Source organism: Mobula birostris, chromosome 11 (genome assembly GCF_030028105.1).
Source record: "Mobula birostris isolate sMobBir1 chromosome 11, sMobBir1.hap1, whole genome shotgun sequence".
Taxonomy (NCBI): domain Eukaryota; kingdom Metazoa; phylum Chordata; class Chondrichthyes; order Myliobatiformes; family Myliobatidae; genus Mobula; species Mobula birostris.
In genome coordinates, this window is record NC_092380.1 from 51782003 (window position 1) to 51803435 (window position 21433).

General features: G+C 44.1%; 1 protein-coding gene across 2 annotated transcripts in view; it reads left to right on the plus strand.

Moving 5' to 3' along the window:
• The first annotated feature begins 2802 nt into the window (after nucleotides 1-2802).
• mdka (midkine a) overlaps nucleotides 2803-21433 on the plus strand; it is an 81751-nt gene continuing 63120 nt past the window's right edge. Inside the window, exon 1 of one of the 2 annotated variants that reach the window (XM_072273113.1) lies at nucleotides 2803-2952. Coding sequence is in view for 1 of the 2 variants with exons in the window: in XM_072273111.1 (XP_072129212.1) it covers nucleotides 3150-3151 (2 nt within the window). In the remaining variant the exon portion in view is untranslated. Of the gene's footprint in view, nucleotides 2953-3008; nucleotides 3152-21433 lie in introns of those variants that run through there. The other variant, XM_072273111.1, reaches the window with a different exon arrangement.

Below are 21433 nucleotides of genomic sequence, written 5' to 3' on the forward strand. Positions count from 1 at the left end.
TTATGCAATTCAGCTCTCTATTATCAATACATGGTCACAGGCTCCCATCCCTTTTTTTGTACAAAGAAGAAGCCAGCACTGGCGGGTGAGGTGGAGGGCTGAACGAATCCCAGGGCAAGACCCTCCTTTATATACTTCTCCACAGTGCTTCCCAAGAGTGCAGAAAATCAACCTGCGGAGGACAAGTACCAGGCAGTCGATCTATTTCACAGCCATGGGTTGGTGTGATGCAAGAGCTGGGGCCTTTCCCTTGCTGAAGACCTCTTCCAAATCCTTGTAGGTGGAAGAGATTTCTACCAGCTTGGGTGCTGCAATTGCCCCTGAGCCTTCCTTTGAGGATGAGTCCTGAGGTTCCTTAGATAGTAGGGGTGTTTCAGCAGATCCCAGCATCTCCTCCATATGCTCACAAGAGTCTTTAATGAAAACAGATGCCAACTCAGAGTCCAAATCCTTGTCTGTGTCCTCAGACATCAGCAGTGAGGTGTAACAAATTGTCCTAGTGCTCTTGGGATCTCAGTTTTGGAGCCTTCCCTTTGGATGGGACCTGGCAACTGGAGCCCTTTGGCTTAGCAGCCGGAATTCCAGACTGCTTGGGCACCTCCTTTGGCTTGCTCCCAAACTAGAGATCTAGTTCCAGCACACCCCTGGCAGGACAGGGTCGGGTCTTGCACAGGCTTGTTGTCTGCCCTTGAAGGCAGGGTTGAGTTTTCTGAAAGCTCCAGGTTACCCTGAACAGAAGTCTGCCTCCTTGTCAGATGCTGGTCTCATGAGAGTCAGGGAGTTGGAACACCAAGCCGAAAATATACCTTCTTGCAATGAGTTTCCCTTCCTTCCAATTCACGGAAGAGCTATGCCGGGACAACCAAGGCTGCCTGAGGATCAGGGGTATGTGAAGAGATTCAATGATAGAGAAACTAATTTCCTCTGCATGATCCTCCATCTTTATCCACAAGATCAATGGCTGCTGCCAAATCTGCCTGGAGCCAAGTGGACAGCCATCCAAGACAGTTGTGGGAATGAGCTGGCTCAATTCCTGCAGTGATACGGTGAGCCTAAGGGTGGTCCCTAACATCAGGAAATTTCCCACTGACCCAGAGTCCAATAAAGTATTCACCTCATCAGTTTATACCCAGGAGATCTCCTCCCAACTGTTGGAGTATCTGAAGCTAGATTAAGATGCAGAGTAAAACTGGATCAAGAACTGAGCATAAAACAAAACACTAGACGATATCTCTGGTTGGGCTTATATTTGAGCCCTGAGGCTCTGTTCAGGTGCTCTTTGAATACTCAACTCTTGGCGCCCAAAACATGATTGCCAATTAGTGGGACAGTTCTGAATCTATAAAAAGGCCGCATCAGCTATCCATATTCTGGAGAGTTAGAGCATCTAAACTTGGAAGTGAGCGTGATTGGGTGTGTTTCATAACAGATGTACTAAATGATATTATCCATCTAGTTCTGCAAGCTTTCTTGAACTAAACAACTTAGAGTCAGCTTGTCTGTTTGAAATAAGCCAAATTAAACAACCCATTGTCTTATACTGCAGCAATAAACCAGATGTAGTGAGCTAAATCTGTTGCAAGGAACAGGGCAAACCCAAACGCAGGACACTGGCACGGAGCTAAAGTTAGGATGCAGACGAGGGCGTGAGTGTGGCTGGAGCTGCACGGCAAACAGGAGACAGGCAGCAGGCAATGTGCATCTTGATACGGAGCGTTGCCGAATTTAAATGGGAAACAGGAAAGGCAAGCGGCAGACAATACTTATCTTGACACGGAGAGACAGAGTTACACAGGTAAACTTCAGTACTGAAGTAAAACTTGGGATACACAATCCTAAGCGGCCAGGAACGTGAATTACCACACAGGCTAAAACAACAATCTGGCGATGAGTGGATGCAAAGCTGGGGTTGTTATGCTGCCGGTCTTTGATGAGAATCAAGTGCCACAGTCATTGAGCCTGGGAGAACACAGTGAAAGTACAATTAGGAAAATATGAGGGATTAACAGTCGGAACCGTGACAAAATCTTACTTCTCACAGGTATAGAACCTACTGTCTACAGAGTTTGTTTGCCAAGTTGTTCTATATATAGTAATTATTTTAACTTCAAGCTGATTACTGCTTTCCCTTTACATTTTAAGAACTGAAGACTGACTTTTATTTACATCAGGAGTTCTCAACCTGGGTTCCACAAATCCCTTGTTTAATAGTATTGGATCATGGCATAAAAAAGATTGGGAACCTCCGGTTTACACCCAGAATTTGAACAACTGTAAGATGGAAGTTTACTTACAATTGCGCGTGATCTTAAAAGTGTCAGCCACTGAGTTTAGAAGGCAAGGGACCTCTGAACCAGAGGTCAATAATCATTACAGTCTTATAAAACTGAGTAGACTGGCAGATCTCTGAAATTTCTTTCCCCAGAAAGATGTGTGGGCTAGATCATTGGAGATATTTTAAGACAAAATAAATATATTTTTTGAAAGAAGAATTAAGGACTATTGAGAACTGACACAGAAGAGGAGGTGAGGAATGGGGAAGACCAGCGATGATTACTTTGAAAGGTGTTGCAGGCTTGAGAGTTCAGCGACCGCTCTAGCTCCTCTTTACCATTTGTGCTAGAATATGCACACTATTCCATTACCCTACGAGTCCTGAAGTCCTCCAAACTGGTTCATGTCTTGTTACTCTGGGGGAATCTTGTTATTAGTGCCCCAGCGGAAAGCTAAGGTATTTCACACGCTATTACGACTCTCTCTTAACCCCCAAGGGTAATTATTTTTAATTCGGGATCACAGAAAGAAGAGAAAACGGGATCTGATCAGACGTATAATCGATCGGTGCAGTGGTCAGAATATCAAAAGGTGCAAGGAAGCCGAGAACAAAGAGACTACATTCTGCAATTAGCTACTGACAGGGCTTTTACCAAAGTTAACCCGTTGTTTTGAAAGGTAAAGTTTCTATCACGTGAGCGTGACGTCGCTGCCGGGATAATGTAAATGTTTTACCAGCTCCAAGTAGTTTCAAAAGACTAAGACAGTGAAGCAGAGGAGAGATAGAAAGAGAGAGAGAGAGAGAGAGAGAGAGAGAGAAAGAAAGAGAGAGATCACCGGGAGTCGGAGCTGAGGAAGACATCACATTATCTTACATGTAAGTCAGCATTGGCATGGATGGCTTTGTGTGCGAAAGAAATGAAGAATGTTCAAATCTCGAAGAGCGGGGGGATATTACATTGTGTGGGGTTTAGTAAATCAGGGAGTCGGTGGTCGACGAGATTATCACACTGTTTGCTGCTGGACTCGAACGCGAGTTTAGACTCTTTTGGGGATTGAAAATCTGAGTGGGAATCTGTCCGAGGCGAAGTTCTCTCTCACGGGGGCTGTCTCTTGGGAATGCAGCGCTCCCCCTGTTTTTCGAAGGGGTTCCTGTCGGAAGGGATGGGAGTTAGTTAGGTGAGCGAGTGGGGAGAAGTGACTCGGGGAAGAGCTTACGTTTTGATTTTCGCGGGTACAGTGCACGAAATCTCATTCGAGAACTTCTCGTAGTTGACTGCAGCGGGAAGTTCATGACCCTGGGAAAGGACACCGCCGCGGGTCGGTAGTGTAGGCAGTATGGATGGGTTCAACAGGCGAGTAGGGACTTGGAGGGAGATTACTGCTGGTCTGATGTTCGAGCTTATTCTACCAACACTGGCGTTACAATGCAGGGTAGTTGCCCGTGTTATTCTAATGCTGGCTCTGGTAGCCATGGCTGTGCCCTGTCCTCTCTTCCCAATCCGAGAGTGTTGGAACATTTATGGGGGCAATTTAACTTGCAAGCACTGGCTGAGATGGCGTTAAATGGGACGCTAGCTCAACGTTAGATGGGAACATCTAGGTGAAGAGTCTCGCGGGGGGAGATATCAGACGGGGAAAGAGGACCGGGAACATCGGATGTGAGGCGCTTTCGGTCTTTCGGCGGACGGGACGATCTGGGCTGTTTGGAAGGAGGCTGGGGTTATGAGATCGGAAGAAAGTTATGGAGACGTTCAGTGGATGTGCGTGTGGAAAGGAGTGACTGGAGATATAGGGATAGGATACAGGAGGGTATGAATGGTGGTGTGAACACAAGACACACGATTCTGCAGATGCTGGAAGTCTAGAGCAAAACACAGACACAATGATAGAGGATCTCAGCAGGTCACGCAGCATCTAGGGAGGGAAGTTAACAATAGACGTTTCGAGCCCCCTCCGTTTTGTTCTAGCCTCTGCCTTCTTCCTTTCCAGTAGCGATGGAAGGTCTCGGCCCGAAACACTGACTGTTCCTTTCCTCCAGAGATGCTGTCTGATCCGCTGAGGTCCTCCAGCGCCTTGAATGGTGGAGTGAGTTCTGCGGACCTTGTTTCCCCTCCTCCCCTTACCCGCTGGGGCTGGGCGGTACTGTGGCTTCTTGTCACTTCCATGTAAACTCTTCGATGGGCTTCAGAAGCCCGAGAGTGGTCTGGCGTTGGATGAAGTGGACTTCAGCCTCAGACCCTTTCCGGGACGTGGCGTGGTTGTGGTAAAGACATCTGCAGTATACTGGGGTTCTGGTAGCCACGGCCCAGCCCAGACCTCCCCTCCCCACCGGCTGTGGGATCATCACGAAAAACCTGAAGAGACAGGGGAGGGAAGGGATACTGAGAGGGCAAGAGAAGGTTCCCGGTCTAGGCATCTTGGAGAAACTAGAGAGTATAGAAATCGATGGGAGAAGGAGAGAGAAAAAGTTTAAAATGCAGACGCAAATTGGAGGGTAAATATTGGGACTGGGACAAGAGTAGGACCAAGGAGAACGAGCACAGTGAACTGACTCAGCCCCAGGCAATCAGTGGTTGGGTATGGCTCCAGACTTTGGTGTTATTGAGAAGTTGGGAGACATCTAACCTGGCAGGGTTAGGGAAAGGAGAAATGGTTCCTGAAAATGCGGATTTTGGGCTTTGGTTTCATTCAAATGGATGACTCGAGATACAGCTGTTTTAAATTAAGAGAGTTATCTAATTACCTCAGCCACCGACTGACACCATTATGTCACCCCATTGCATTCCTTAGAGAAGAATATTCAACCTTCCACTAATCAGAAACCAGTTATAAGCCTGTGAGTAATTTGCCTTTAGAACTTCCCTGTGCAGAAACTGTCTCCAGTTTGCAGACTTTAATAAATCCAACATGTATTGAAACTACTTTGACAACTAGCAAACTGTAAAAGAAACCCTTGTCCATTTGTCCCTCTCCACTGATCTCCCTCCTAGCACTTATCCCTGCAAGCAAGACAAGTGCTACACCTCCTCCCTCAGCACCATTCAGTGCCTAAAGCAGTCCGTCCAGGTGAGGAGACACTTCACCCGTAGTCTGTCCAGGTAATCTACTGTATCCGGTGCTCTCGGTGCAGAACCCTATGCATCGGTGAGACCTGACATAGACTGGGAACTGCTTCGTTCAACACCTTTGCTTCATCCACTAGAAAGTGTGGTATTTCCTTGTGGCTTCCCATTACAGTTCTACTTCACATTCCTGTTCTGACATATCAGTCCTGGCCTCCTGTACTGCCACAATCAGGCTGCACTCAGGTTGGAGGAGAGACACCTCATATTCTGTCTGGGTAGCCTCCAATCTGACAGAATGAACATCAATTCCTCTAGCTTCCAGTAATCTTTCTTCCGTTCCCCCTTCTCTCTTTTTCCATTTCCCTTTCTGGCTCCCCTCTCATCCTTTCTCTTCCCCTTATCTGCCCCTCAGCTCCCTCTGGTGCTCCTCCTTCTTCCCTTTCTTCCATGGTCCACTGTCCTCTCCTTATAAGATTCCTTCTTCTTCATCGCTTTACTCTTCAACCTATCACCTCCCAGCTTCTTACTTCACACCTCACCCTCGCCAACCCACCCACCTTCTCCCTCACCTGGTTTCACCTATCACCTGCCAGCTTGTACTCCTTCCCATCCCCCCCACCTTCTTATTCTGGCTTCTGCCCCCTTCCTTCCCTGTCCTGGTGAAAGTCTCAGACTGTTAATTCTTCTCTGTAGATGCTGCCTGACCTGCTGAGTTCCTCCAGCATTTTGTGTGTGTTGCTCGGGAACCAGCATCTGCAGAAATTCCTTGTGTTTACCATTCTTGCTTATTTTCTTCCTTCCCTCTTCAAAAGTTAGCTTGCCCTCCCAGAAGTGTCAGTGGCAAATCATTTTACATTGTGACAAAGTGTGTGCACTAAATTTCTGTATGCAGTGGATGGTGAGCAACAGGAGTCTCTCATTCTATCTTCTACCTCTGCACTGGTGTATACTGTACCTCTCAGTGGTGTCATTGCCAATGGCCAAGGATGACTATGTGTGGTGGAAAGCTGAAACTGGAGCAATTTTTACTGCAGGGATACATGACGTAACTTATTTCTAGACAAACGGATTTGGTTTTAAATTGTATATTTCACAATATCAGGATACCTAGAACAATTTGCAGCATAAGAAGCACTTCTTTAGTGCTGTCACTGTTATAGAGCAGAATATAATTGTGTTCCCTTCTTCTACTGTTGAGGAATGTGATTGAGAGTATTTTGGCTTTGTTTTAACTTAAGAGAAGATCTCCCATTGTGCTGAGAAACGCTACAGCTTGCACTTTTTAAAAATGTAAAGTTATGGTCTTTTCACCAAGGGCGTAAACTGTAATAACATATGTGGATGTCACAATTAATTTAGTGAGCAACTCTGAACAGGCTGCTTTAAAATAACACTTTATGTCAAACTAAGCTCAGGGACCTGTGATTAATTAAAGACTGGGGAACATTTTAAATCGTTGACGTACATTTTTCCCCCTTGTTCAGCTGAGGGGGTGGACAAAATTGCTCTTTAAGTATTGAATTTGGGTCATTTGGAGGCGTTTGAGTAAAGCAGGTTTTGACACCTTGTTGTTTTAAATCTCTGTGGGCATCCTTAACCTTACAAATGCATAGCTGTCATTGGGAGCTTGTTATTAAAAAGAGATAAATGCATAAACAGCTCTCAGGAATCCTAAATTCTCCACCACGTTTACTGATTTCCGAGTGTTTAAAGCGCTCATACTGAAATGTGAATATGGAATCCACTGATATTTGAAAAGTTTTTGCAATATCTTATAAATCCTCATTAAAGTTTTGCATTTGTCACACGAGGAAAATGCAGAAGAATTAACTTGCTAACTGTATTAGGTTGTTTGGGGATGTGCTGGACAGCTAAAGCAGTGCTTCCAGTTTACAAAAGGATGCAAGTTGGAACTGGATTGAAGCAGAACCGAACTGCTGCATAATTTGCATCAAAGTGTGTGCCAGGCTCTTCTCATCCCCTTCTCACCTCCCTCCACCACTGAATGTAATCTTAAACCCTTCACTTAAATTGCCTTAGCGTTCCAACCATGGTGGAGAGTTGGTTTATTTGAATACTTTACAGGAGTTTACAGCACGGCACAGTCAGTCCAACAGTTTTGTGGTGGAACATGTGTTGCTGAGTTTAACATCTTTATAATATGGTGTTGGGAGCCAAACTACAAAGATAACTGTGCTGGCAATGTTGCAATTGATGGCACTTAATTTAGGGATTAATTTGTTGCTTCTTGCATCACATAGCATCTCTAAATTACTGGACATTGAAGTACTTTCAAGAGGAAAATAAACTCTACAGCTTTGAAGCAGTGCAGAGTATCCATTACCTCCCTGTCGTTGGCACCAGATGAAATTATTTGGTACACAAAATGGCTGTAATTCTTTTCAAATTTGCGGACTGGAGCTTGAGCTCAGTTACATCTATCCTTTGCATGTTGTAATTTATCAATTTTGTACTGCTTGCGATTGACAATCTTTCTTTTGAGTCTTTGGGGTCATGCTGATGGCCGGGTGTTTCAAGAAGGGCACGTTGTTTAAATTATGTTTCCCTCAGAGGTGGTGGGAATCAGATGTGTAGAAAGCACAAGAAATTCTTTTGTAGGCCATTAATGGTAATCTTCCAGATACTTAGGACCAGAGAACTAATTCTAATTGTGACTGGCTGAACTACATATGTAGGATGAGTAAATGTTTCCAATTTTCAAGTTGGGAGCTTATTGTGTGATATAACTGCAATGGGTTGGAGTGTATTTTGGCAAAACCTGCCCCCCTTTCACCGAGAAACTGTTGAAGTTCTTTAAAAGCTCCTTGAACTGCAAACTTGAATTTTCAGCAATTTTCAAGATTTTTCTTTCCCAGTTGGATAATGTACAGAAGTATGTTAGACCAAGTGAATAGAGAATGCTGAACCTCTTCATGTGATGCCACAGCCAAGACTGGAAGTATTGCAATTGCAATTTGTAATCCTTCGTCTCTGAAACTTGGTCAGAACTTCTAATCTCCCTACTGGCTGCGACTTCAACCCCTCCCTCATGAAGGCTGAACTCGCACTCTGTGCCACAATAATCTGGAGGTTAACACTCTTATACTTGGGTAGACGCTGCCTTCCTGTTTTGAGCTGCACTAAGTTTGTCTATCATTTTGCTACTCGTCTTTCTTTGGTCTTTTTTGTATTAATTGACAGTATGTCGAATTTTGCAGCTCAAACCAAGCTGCTGGCCAAGTTTAATGTGCAAAGATGCTGTAACCCCTAGTCTGGACCCGACCAATTACTCCAGAGTGAGACCTCCTTGGTGATATACTCCATTTTTTCCCGTGACAGTCGGGCTATGGTTGTATTGCCCTTTGCTCAATTTTACTGAGAAGGTGCATTCAGGTGGAAAACATGGCTGCAGGTCACAGATACTGTAGCTTGGTGCCATTGTGTTTCTATAGCAGCAGGGATTTAGCTAGTATGCATCTTGTGAGATTTTGAAATAGAAAACCATTTCGCACCATCAAGGGAAGAAAAGATGGTGATGTAAAAAGCCAAGAGAAGGGGACCAAAGAGTCCTTGGACTGGTGTACGTAGCAAGAGGTGTTGATTAGCCCACAGTGTCTCTGCAGATCTTGTTTCTGATTGCCCACACTGGCAAACAAGCAGTGGATCACATATACATGTAGAGTTATAGTGAACTACAGCACAGAAACAGGCCCTTCATCCCATCTACGCCTTGCCAGCCTGGTTTTCTGTCTAGTAGCATGTACCAACATCCAGACCATAGCTCTCCATACTTCTCTAATTCATGTGCCTATCCAAACTTCTCTAAAATGTTACATTCGGACTGGCATCTACCAATTCCACTGGCAGCCCTTTCTGCACTCGCACCCCTCTCTGAAGTACTAACTTTAATGTCCTAACTCTTTGATGAACTTTGTCTTGATTCATGTATTCACGGCAGAGTGTGCAGTTGGAATTAATTTGAGAAGTCCCTTATGGATAATGAGGCTGAGCCCCTCTGCAGTGTGTCAGTCACTCTGCAATAATGAGTTCTGTGTGAGAAAATCTTGCTGACATGAAGTTTTCTGTCTCAATCCAAGCCCTTGGGGTAATCCGCATTTGGCTTGATGTAGGAACGTCAAAGTGTGGTGGCCGTTTGTGGTATATTTTTGTAAATGTCTGATACATGCTGGTGATCCATTCTGTTGTCAGAATACAAGTCTCAGTATTTATGAACTGGCAAGCTGCCTTGAAAGAGATTTTCCATCTGACTGTGGCCCCTTTAAAATTCTGTTCCCTTCGGCGCTGGCATTTTTACACTGCAGGTCTGTAATTCTTTCCCCAAGCCTTTTTGTTTACACCTATCCTGGATCCAAAGTGCTTTCAATCACTGAGCCAGGATTAAGGTTGAAAGGTTGGCTTGATCATTGGCACACTGGGGGCTTGCTTTTTCTTAAAAAAAGAGTAAAATCAACTCTCCTGGGAGAATTATTGATCCTTGCTGAGAAAATCCAATTGCTGTTTAGAAGGATTAAAGTCAGTAAAACTCTTCAGAATGAAGAGTTGCAAAGGGTTTCTAAATGGAAAGCTTGGTCATGTAATATTTATCAGCTTTCCAAAAGAAGTCAGATTTGAAAGGCAGCTGCAAATTATTAATCATGTAATTAAGTCTTAAAAATGTGGTACTTCCAAAAGTGCTGGAATCAGGAGTCTTTGAGAAATTGCAGCAGCTGGTTGCTAAAAGTTTTTAAAATGAAGCTGCCTAAAATGGTATCAAGTGGATGGAGAGTGGTTTTATCTGACATGCATCTCACTCTTATCCATTTCAGCAACTTAATGTAGTCCCTAACTCAATGAATACTTCAGATCAGTAGAACTCTTAAGTAGATTATTTCTCTTGCCAGCCCTTGGGGCAGAAGCAAACAGTTAGGACCGAGTATGTTTTCTCACAATGAGGTTCAAGCTGCTCGACTGACCTTTTGCAGAGAACGACAATATGTTCACACTAGAGAATCAAGCCATTTGGCTCCACACTTCCCTCCTGATATTTATGCCTCTCTCACTTCAGAATCAGGTACATGTATAGAAGTTTTTGAGTGGTCTTGTTGACAGACTCCACGCTCTCTATGTCCTACCTCATGTATGACCTTGTTTGCCCTTAAGAGCAACAGTGTTGGGTAGTTTAATAACTCATTTTGGAGCTACAGTCCATACCAACCATTCACTGGATAAAAAAAAGTTTCTCCTGAAATTTGTGTTAAAAAGTGAGTTCTGTTAATGATATGGAACAGTAAAGCTTTCAGTTGAGCTCTTGCTGCGACTGCTTTTCACCCTGCCTTTAAGTCAGCCAAGATTTTAAACAGAACTGAGCATTAGAAAGACAAGTGGTAAAGTACAGGCTGAATACATCTGTATTTTTGTTTAATCTGCTGATCAACATAAATGGTTAACAATTAGGCATGCTTGCTCTTCACAGCACAGGTGGATACAGTTCATACGTTTGTTTAATTACCAGATATCCAGCCCCGTTCTGCAATCAAAGAAGTAAATCACTTTGAAAGATAAATGAAAGTTCACACAGTCACTTTGTCACATTTTCACTTGTCTAAGGGCAAAGTAGTTGAAGTCCACATTGCAGAAAACGATTAAAGAATTATGTCGGGCCACATGGTCAACAATGCACTCTATCATCATTTTATGTTTACTGATCAGAAAGGCAATTAAGCACAATGCTTAATGTTTCAGATGGGAATAAAAGAATGTGACTAAATAGATTTGAATCTTGCTTTTTTCGTTTAATTTGCCTTGCAGTTGCCAAACAAGGGAAGTGTTAAAATAACTTGATGGATGCATTTTGTTGAAAGTTTTTTTCTGTGTTAGATGAAGTGGCTTGTAAATAGTTCTTACTGCTGTGTGTATTCAAACATCATGTTCCCCACCAAGCCCCCAGAACTCCCAAGGGACTTCGACATGTAACAGAAACTAGTCTGCCAACTGAAATGGAATTTCTCTGACATTAGACAGGTTAATCCCAAGGATTTGGAGAGAATTAGTTTTTAATGATTTCTTCTAAACAAATGTCCTTTAGGGGTTAGGATTAGATTAGATATTTTTTTCGATGGGGGGTTGGGGTCATCGAGATGTTAATAACTGTGGCAAAATTACAAAACACCACACAGCAGCAATAAAGCCTGGCTAATCACTTCTATCCAAAAACAGGTTTTTCCAGATCTGTTTAATCGTCATTTGATTTATGACTTCCCGGGCTTCTAATTCTTGAAACTAGTTAACATTGTTTCAATTGTGAGACATTTGTTTGCCTCTTGAGTGATCAACATTGTGATGTCTGAACGTTTCACTCCAGTCAAGAGTGGAGCTAAAGGTATATTCTTATTGCCTTCTGGGAAGAAAAATGCTGTTTGACGTATGGCCTTTTTCTGTAAGCGTTTCAGTAGTCTGGCTGTAAAATTAAATAAAGAAAAACCTGCATATCATGGTTGACTCATTATATTGCTACTGAACTCCTTTGTCTTGGGTCTCCCTTTCCAACAGCGTTCTGGGACAGCCTACACTCGAGGGGCTGTAATGGTTTAAGGGGACTGTTTGTTATCACCTTCTCAACAGCAATTAGGAATGGAGAGAAAATGCTGGCTTCGTGAACTAGCAAACACGGAAAAAAGGTCTTGATGAAAGAACTTCTACTTGTGGGACAAAGCACTACTACAACATGTGGGTGACCAAATTACATACATTTTACAATATAGTATTAAATCTATTGAGGAGGCATTGGACTAGCTACCTGAAGGTCGTGAGTTCGAACGGCAGCCGAGGGAACGTGTTGTGTCCTTGAGCAAGGCACTTAATCACACATTGCTCTGCGATGACACTGGTGCCAAGCTGTATGGGTCCTAATGCCCTTCCCTTGGACAACATTGGTGTTGTGGAGAGGGGAGACTTGCAGCATGGGCAGCTGCTGGTCTTCCATACAACCTTGCCCAGGCCTGTGCCCTGGAGAGTGAAGACTTTCCAGGCGCAGATCCATGGTCTCACAAGACTAACGGATGCCTTTACTTATTTTAGAAGACACAGAAGCGTTAACTAATGGGAATATAGAACCACAGTGTTATTAGCCAGAGTCAATCTGGTCAGGAGATTTTCCTCTTTGAACAATATCAGTGATTTAGTTAGGGTTTTTGATAATTGTCTCAACAACTTCATGGTCAGTACTTCAATACCTGCAAAATTATTTTGTTAAATTTCTGCATCTTTCAAAATAATATTCTGAAAACTGCAACAGTGGGATCTGAACTCTGCAAAGCTCTAGGTCTGCCCAGGAACATAAGCACGACACCACTATATCCTTGTCATTAAAGGGGGGGGGGGTGCCAGGCATCTGTGCATCTTCTTCTGAGAGATATGGGTCTACCTGTGGGAGAGAGGCGGCCCTGTGCCCATTGGAAAGGAAATAATTTTCTGCAGATTGGATGAATTTGTACGAAAGTCATCTTGAAGCCATCTTTTGCACAAGATCATTGGAGACTGCTGATGCATTAGAGAGGAAGCTACTCCACCAATTACCTTTCTATTGAGATTGCTGGCGCTAAAGACTCAAACGTCGGCTTGATGTCTTCTGAGGGCAAGAAGAAACATTATCCAAATTGTGTCAATCATGCCATTCTAATGACTGTTCCACCATCTTAAAAGGGAGGTGGAAAGTGTGTTGGCTTGGCTATCACTTGTCACTGTGGGGCCAGAACATGCATTCTCCTAGCTACAATACAACAATCAATAAGTTTATTTTCCCGAATTAATGAGGCAAGGGACTAAGTGAAATAAGAGGAGGACATTCTCGCTTATTGAGGATCTGACCATGGTTCAGAATTTCCATAGAATAAGTACAAAGAAATTGGTGACCTCCAGTGTGTGAATCAAGGAGGAACACTCTTAAAATAGAGTCTGACATTTAGAGGGGTTGGGGTGAGAATCAGAAAGCATTTTGGAAGTCAGGACCCCTTTTAAAAGACAAGGAGATTTTAATTAGATTGGGTAGATGAGGAGACATGGTGTAATTCAGAGCTGCTCAAATCTTTGTCCTTGGAGACCACTTTCAGAAAGCTAAGAGCTAAAAGTTGTTAACTGCAAATCTGTGTGCCAGATACACTAGCCCAGAACAGCTTTCATATACATACAGTGATATCACCTAGTGTACAGCATCATTGCAAGCTCAAAATTCTGTCGTGCGCTGATGCAGACCTTGGCCAGAGGGACAGGACCTGCTTCGGCATGAGTTACAGAGTCAGAGCTTGCCCAGAGAATCCAGCAGATCCCACCTTCCTCCAGGTAGGTGGTTTCTTTCATTTTCACCAGCGGAGATCTCTTACCATCCACCCCCCCCCCACCTATTAATGCCAAAATCGTGGTCACTGCTTGACCACCTCACCATTTCCAATCATCTCTCTGGACCTGCTTGGTTCTCCCACACCCACTAGCAATCCTTTCCCCAATCCCCATGATCTGTTCCCCACATGGCAGATCATGCACAATGACTTACACTTTGTACATGGTAGAATACCCAAGTTAGCAGGCCAAGTCAAGAGAAGGCATCTTAGTGCAGGCATCCTTAGCACAGTATCACAACTGGTAGAGTTGCTGCCTCAAAGCTCCAGTGACCCATATTCAACTTTAACCTCTGACACTTTCTGTATCAAACGTACATGCTCTCCTAATGAGTTTGCTCTGGGTGCTCTAGTTTCCTTGTCCCAAAATCTTTCAGGTTAGTAGATCATTGTCCACTGTAAATTGCCCGTGATGTGTCATTGAGTGGATGGATCTGGGGGAGTTGGTGGGAATGCGGAGAGAATAAAATGGGGTTAGTCACAGATTGCCACAAGATGGGTGCTTGATTGGACTTGATGAGCCAAGAGACCTTTTTCCATGCTGTGTTACTCTGTGTGAATGACAGGAAAGGCAACGATGGTAGATTTGTCTCTATACTGCTGAGTTTTAAAAGGCATGGATAATATTTATAAAACCGACCAGCCCTTGCTGGGGAGAGTTGATGAGGATGTCAATAGAATACAATGGAGTTAGAGGAATGGATGTTTGATGCTTTCTGTCGGCTCAGTAGGCCAAAAGCTGAATAGCTTTATAACGCTGAAGTTTATTAGAGTTTCCTTTATATTCGCAGAGATCTTTACCTTTTAAAATCAACTCTTGGTGAAAATAAGAAGATTCAGCTCTTATTGATAGAATACTCAGTCAGTGGAAAGGTTTTGGGAGCTAATCTTCAGTGTGCACTGGAAGCATTGTGACAGAATTAGTAAAATTCTGGCTTTGATTCTCTCTCTCTCTCTCTCTCCCTCTGCCTGCCTTTCCTCACCCCATAATTTAGAGGCAATGCAGAGAATGCTACCAGTGGTGTCGATAGTTTTAATGCCAAGAATATAATGCAGTTCTTGAGTCTGAAATCATCTTACACAGCCCAGCATTGAGGCTGTATAAATGCCAGCAATATTTATTAGGTTAGCAGCCAGAATTAATCCTTACTTGCTTCATTCAATAATTGTGCATTTTTTCTGTTTTGAAATGGATATAAAGTACCAATTTAGTATTTCTTCACTTCCCTCGCTGTCTGTCACTAGTATCCATTATGCCTACAAACCTGACCATTTTCAGTAGAATGTGACAGAAATTCAATTTTGCCTTAAGTAAATTGAAATTGTGGAATTGGATGGGCATTTCCAGCTACCCAATATTTGCCCTTCAGGACAGCTAATGGGTCACTATTCATACCTTACCCATCTTCAACTTTTGACTCATTCTGTAGTGACATCACTGGCAGTTCTCCATTACTCAGGTTTTAGTAATGGCCATGGCTGGCCACTTATTATGGGGTGAGGACCTCGGCAGAGGAAGCAAAACACCATTTCCTGGCCTAACAAACATGCCCAGGTTCACTAAGGCTCTAGTCACTGAGATCAGTGACTTCTCCTTAATGACCTCCAACTATGCCCTCGTGCCTACTTTGTTCTCTTGGTGGAAGCTGGGCTCATGAGGACCCAATTTCCTTGCTGCTGAATCCTTCTGTGTGGCTGCTACAGATACCCGTCATTCTCCCCACCTGAACTCTGCTGCTCTGCAAGACTTCCAAGGCACAGGGAGATGACTGATCTGCTCTGATAATATTGTGCTGCCTAGGCACCGGAACTTACCAACAGTGCAGGTCTCCACTGAACGCAGGTGGGTACTGACTGAACACAAAGGCTCTAGTTAATAAATCAAAACTTTCTGTCATTAGAAAAGGCTTTCACTTGCTCAATGTACAGACTATGATGGATCAGCAGAGGAGTTAGTTCCATGGTATCCAGAGGTACATCTGCTGAGGGAGGCCATACTTGCTTGCTCACATCCTGAGGGCTGGACTGTGGGAGACAAGGCCTACCTTTACTACTTATCAGCTTATCTACAGATTTCCATTATAGTCACAGCTACCTGGACTATGCCTATTCCCATCCTGTTACCTCTAAAAACACCATCCCCTTCTCTCAATTCCTCTGTCTCCATCTCTGCTGCATCTGCTCTCAGGATGAGACTTCTCATTCCAGAACAATGAAGATGTCCTCCTCCTTCTTCAAAGAAAGGGGCTTCCCTTCCTCCACCATCAACTCTATCCTCACCCATATCTCTTCCATTTCATGCACGTCTGCTCTCACCCCATCCTGCCGCCACCCTACCAGGGTTAGGGTTCCTCTTGTCCTCACCTTCAACCCCACCAGCCTCAGCGTCCAGCACATAATTCTCTGGAACTTCCGCCATCTCCAGCGGGGAGCTGCCACCAAGCACATTTTACCCTCCCCCACCTTCTGCTTTCCAAAGGGATTGCTGCCTATGTGACTCCCTTGTCCATTCGACCCTCCCCACTGATCCCCCTCCTGGCACTTATCCTTGCAAACAGAACAACTGCTACTCTTGCCTCTACACCTCCTGCCTCACTACCGTTCAGGGCCCCAAACAGCCCTTCCAGGTGAGGCAACACTTCACCTGTGAATCTGCTGGAGTCATATACTGTGTCTGGTGCTCCTGGTGTGGCCTCCTGTATATTGGTGAGACCCGATGTAGATTGGGAGACTGCTTCACCAAGCGCCTATGCTCCATCGCCAGAAAAAGCTGTATCTCCCAGTGGCTACCCATTTCAATTCCACTTCCCATTCCCATTCCAATATGTCTATCTATGGTCTCCTCTACTGTTGTGATGAGGCCACACTCAGGTTGGAGGAACAACACATTATATTCTATCTGGGTAGCCTCCAACCTGATGGCATGAACATCGATTTCTTGAACTTCTAGTAATGGCACCCCTCCCCCCTTCACCATTCCCCATCCCCTCATCCCTCTCTCACCTTATCTCCTTGCTTGCCTATTACCTTCCTCTGCTGCTCCTCCCCCCTTTTTTCCCATGGCCTTCTGTCCTCTCCTATCAGATTCCCCCTTCTCCAGCCCTGTATCTCTTTCACCAATCAACTTCCCAGCTATTTATTTCATCCCTCCCCCTTGCAGTGTCACCAATCACCTTGTGTTTCTTCCTCCCCTCCCTTCTGACTCTAAGTCATTTTATTTTATTTCTCCAGTCATGATGAAGGGTCTCGGTCTGAAGCATCGACTGTACTCTTTTCCATAGATGCTGCCTGGCCTGCTGAGCTTCTCCAGCATTTTGTGTGTGTTGCTCAGATTTCTAGCATCTGCAGATTTTCTCTTGTTTGCGATTGGATTACTACCTTTACCTCCTATGGCAGCAGACAGCAGCTCAGAGCAGCTGCAAGAGACTCAGGGTGAATTGGTGTCCTTAAGATGAAATGTTATTGCCCTTATCAAGGTGTGGAGACATCCCCATGGTATGCTCCAGTACTACACAATCTCACACATTTGCCCTTGCTGGGGAAGACAGCAGCATAGCATCGTGAAGCCTAGACTACAGATCCTTGTTCAACTTATTTCTCAGCAGCGGAAGCAGGCATTACCAGCATGGGATATATGGAATTCATTGATGTAGAGATATTTCTCCTAAGGACCCAAAACATCCCTGGCTTAATGTCTGGCTTAAAAATAACACCCCTCCCAACTCTCCAATCAATATTGCACACCAATAATTAGACAAGGGTGCCCATACAATGGAACATGGACACAGAACATCGAACAGTACGGCACAGTATGGAACCTTCAGCCCACAATATGTCAACCTGAATGAATCTACTCTACAATCAATCCCTTCTACACAGCCCATAACCCTCCAATTTTGTTAAATCTACATGCCTATCTATGAGTCTCTTGTACGTCTCTATTGTATTTAGATTCTGGACTAGTTCCTGAGGATTGGAGGGTGGCTAATGTAACCTCGCTTTTTAAAAAAGGAGGGAGAGAGAAACCGGGGAATTATAAACCAGTTAGCCTAACATCGGTGGTGGGGAAAATGCTAGAGTCAGTTATCAAAGATGTGATAACAGCACATTTGGAAAGTGGTGAAGTCATCGGACAAAGTCAGCATGGATTTGTGAAAGGAAAATCATGTCTGATGAATTCATAGAATTTTTTGAGGATGTAACTAGTAGAGTGGATAGGGGAGAACCAGTGGATGTGGTATATTTGGATTTTCAAAAGGCTTTTGACAAGGTCCCACACAGGAGATTAGTGTGCAAACTTAAAGCACACGGTATTGGGGGTAAGGTATTGACGTGGATAGAGAATTGGTTGGCAGACAGGAAGCAAAGAGTGGGAATGAACGGGACCTTTTCAGAATGGCAGGCAGTGACTAGTGGGGTACTGCAAGGCTCACTGCTGGGACCCCAGTTGTTAACAATATAAATGACTTAGATGAGGGAATTAAATGCAGCATCTCCAAGTTTGCGGATGACACGAAGCTGGGCGGCAGTGTTAGCTGTGAGGAGGATGCTAAGAGGATGCAGGGTGACTTGGATAGGTTGGGTGAGTGGGCAAATTCATGGCAGATGCGACTTAATGTGGGTAAATGTGAGGTTATCCACTTTGGTGGCAAAAACAGGAAAACAGATTATTATTTGAATGGTGGCCGATTAGGAAAAGGGGAGGTGCAATGATACCTGGGTGTCATTGTACACCAGTCATTGAAAGTGGGCATGCAGGTACAGCAGGCAGTGAAAAAGGTGAATGGTATGCTGGCATTTATAGCGAGAGGATTCGAGTACAGGAGCAGGGAGGTACTACTGCAGTTGTACAAGGCCTTGGTGAGACCACACCTGGAGTATCGTGTGAAGTTTTGGTCCCCTAATCTGAGGAAAGACATCCTTGCCATAGAGGGAGTACAAAGAAAGTTCACCAGATTGATTCCTGGGATGGCAGGACTTTCATATGATGAAAGACTGGATCGACTAGGCTTATACTCGTTGGAATTTAGAAGATTGAGGGGGGATCTTATTGAAACGTATAAAATCCTAAAGGGATTGGACAGGCTAGATGCAGGAAGATTGTTCCGATGTTGAGGAAGTCCAGAACGAGGGGTCACAGTTTGAGGATAAAAGGGAAGCCTTTTAGGACCGAGATTAGAAAAAACTTCTTCACACAGAGAGTGGTGAATCTGTGGAATTCTCTGCCACAGGAAACAGTTGAGGCCAGTTCATTGGCTGTATTTAAGAGGGAGTTAGATATGGCCCTTGTGGCTAAAGGAATCAGGGGATATGGAGGGAAGGCTGGTACAGGGTTCTGAGTTGGATGATCAGCCATGATCATACTGAATGGCGGTGCAGGCTCGAAGGGCCGAATGACCTACTTCTGCACTTATTTTCTATGTTTCTATGTTTACCACCATCCCTGTAATGTATTCCAGGAACCTAATGCTTTCAGTGTAAAAAAAGAACTACCTCCGATATCTCTCCTTAAACTTTTGTCCATTTACCTTAAATGGATCTCCTCTGGTATTGCTCACTACCACCTGGGAAAAATACCAAGGATACTACAAGCTACTTATCGACTGGAGTTGAGAGCTATGAGAAGAATTAAAACATTTTAATTTTTTCCTTAGCAGGATTTCTTGGGTAAGGCAGTCAATAATAAAGTTCTTAATTAAAGCTTTGACTGGATTGAACCGCAAGTTTGATATGCAGCAGGTGTTTTCCAAAGGGTGTAATGCAGTCAGAGGGAAAGCTGAATAAATATTTGAAGCTGCGCTATTAGGGAATGAGTTTTAATGTTCAACAAAGACGGACACCTGCAGAGTGGAACCATGAGCTCTCTTTCTCCTGTTAACTTTTAGAGTGAAAAGGAACTATTTTATTAAATAAACAAATGGGTAAATTTCCCTTAAGTACAAAAACTTGATATTAATGTAACATGATATTTTATACTCGATAAACTAAACATACCCAACCCAGTCACTTTCTAATTTATTACCCATAATACCAATGGAAATTGCTTAGTATGAGGCAATTGCAATGTATACTCTGGCAGATGCAGCAATCTTTGGGTGTCTAGCAACCAGTTTAGTGTTACGTTTTGTCAGCTCAGCCATATCATTAAATTTACTTTCCAAAATGGGCAGTGGAAAATCGTTTTTTGCCAGCATGGCTACAGAGATTACAGATATAAACTAACACACAGGTCCTATCTGCTCTGATCCTGTAGACTGAAAGAAGTGAAACAAGGATCAAATTATATTCTTAGGATGTAAAGGAGATACACCAGGATGTTGCTGTATTGGAGGACTTCAGTTATGGGGAGAAATTAGGCTAGGCTTGTTTACCCAGGACCAGAGGATGACCTGATAGAAGTATATAAAATTATGAGGAACATACAAAAGTTAGAGAGTCTGAAGCTCTTTCATATGGTAGGGGATCAAAAACAAAGGGGCATAGTTTAACAGCTCACACAAAATTCTGGTGGAACTCAGTAAGTCTGGCAGCATCTATAGAGAGGAATAATTAATTAACAGGCTGATACCCTTCATCAGGACTGAAAAAAGGAGGCAAAATCCAAAATATAAAGGTGGGGTAGGGAATGGAGTACAAGCTGGCAGGTGATAGGTGAGACCATGTGAGGAGTTGAGTGGGTGAGAGAGAGAGCATGTTGAAGCTGAGGGATGACAGGTGGAGGAGGTAAAGGGCTGAAAAGAAGGTATCTACTAAGAGAGGACGGTGGACCATTGGAGAAAGGGAGGGAAGTAGGGGACCAGAGGTGATGGGAAAGTGTTCCTGGTGTGATCTCCACTAGATGAGTGAAACCCATGCAGAGTCGAGGACCTCTCTTCGAGCACCTTCGCTCTGTTGTTGCAAAAGGCAGGATCTCCCGTTGGCAATACACTTCAATTCAATTGCCTATTCCCATATTCCTTCCTCTCCAGCCCTTTACCTTTCGCACTTACCTGGCTTCATCTATCACCTCCTAGGTATCCTTCTTTCCCTCCCTCCACCTTTTTATTCTGGCATTTCTCCCTTCCTTTCCAGCCCTGAAGAAGGGTCTCGGGCTATATTCTGTTCTATAGGTGCTGCCTGACCTGCTGAGTTCCTCCAGCATTTTGTATGTATTGCCCATATTGATATACCTGTCCATGGCCTCTTCTACTGTCACGATAAAGCCAAACTCAGGTTGAGGAAGCAACACCTCATGTTCAATCTGGGTAGCCCCCAAACTGATGACGTGAAGAGCAATTTCTCTATCTCCTGGGCATAATTCCCCATCACCTCCCCTTTTTTTCCTTTGTCCCCTTTCTTTTTTTCGTTCCTCATTCTGGTTACCCTCTCATCCCTTCTTATCTCCTTCCCCCACTCTCATGACCTGCCCATCGCCTTCCTCTGCTTTGCTACCTCCTGATCAAAGGCCTAGTGTCCTTTCTTATTAAATTAGTACTCCTACCTATCACCTGGCTTCTTACATTATTCCCCCTCCCCTACCCACCCACCTACCTTCCCCCTCACCCAGTCACCTCTTCTCCCTCCTTCACTTTCTTATTCTGGTACCTGCATCCCTTTTTACAGTCTCACCCTGAAATGCCAACAGTTTATTTCTTTATAGATGCTGCCTGGCTTGCTGAGTTTGCCCAGCATTTTGTCTGTGTTTCTCTGGATTTATAA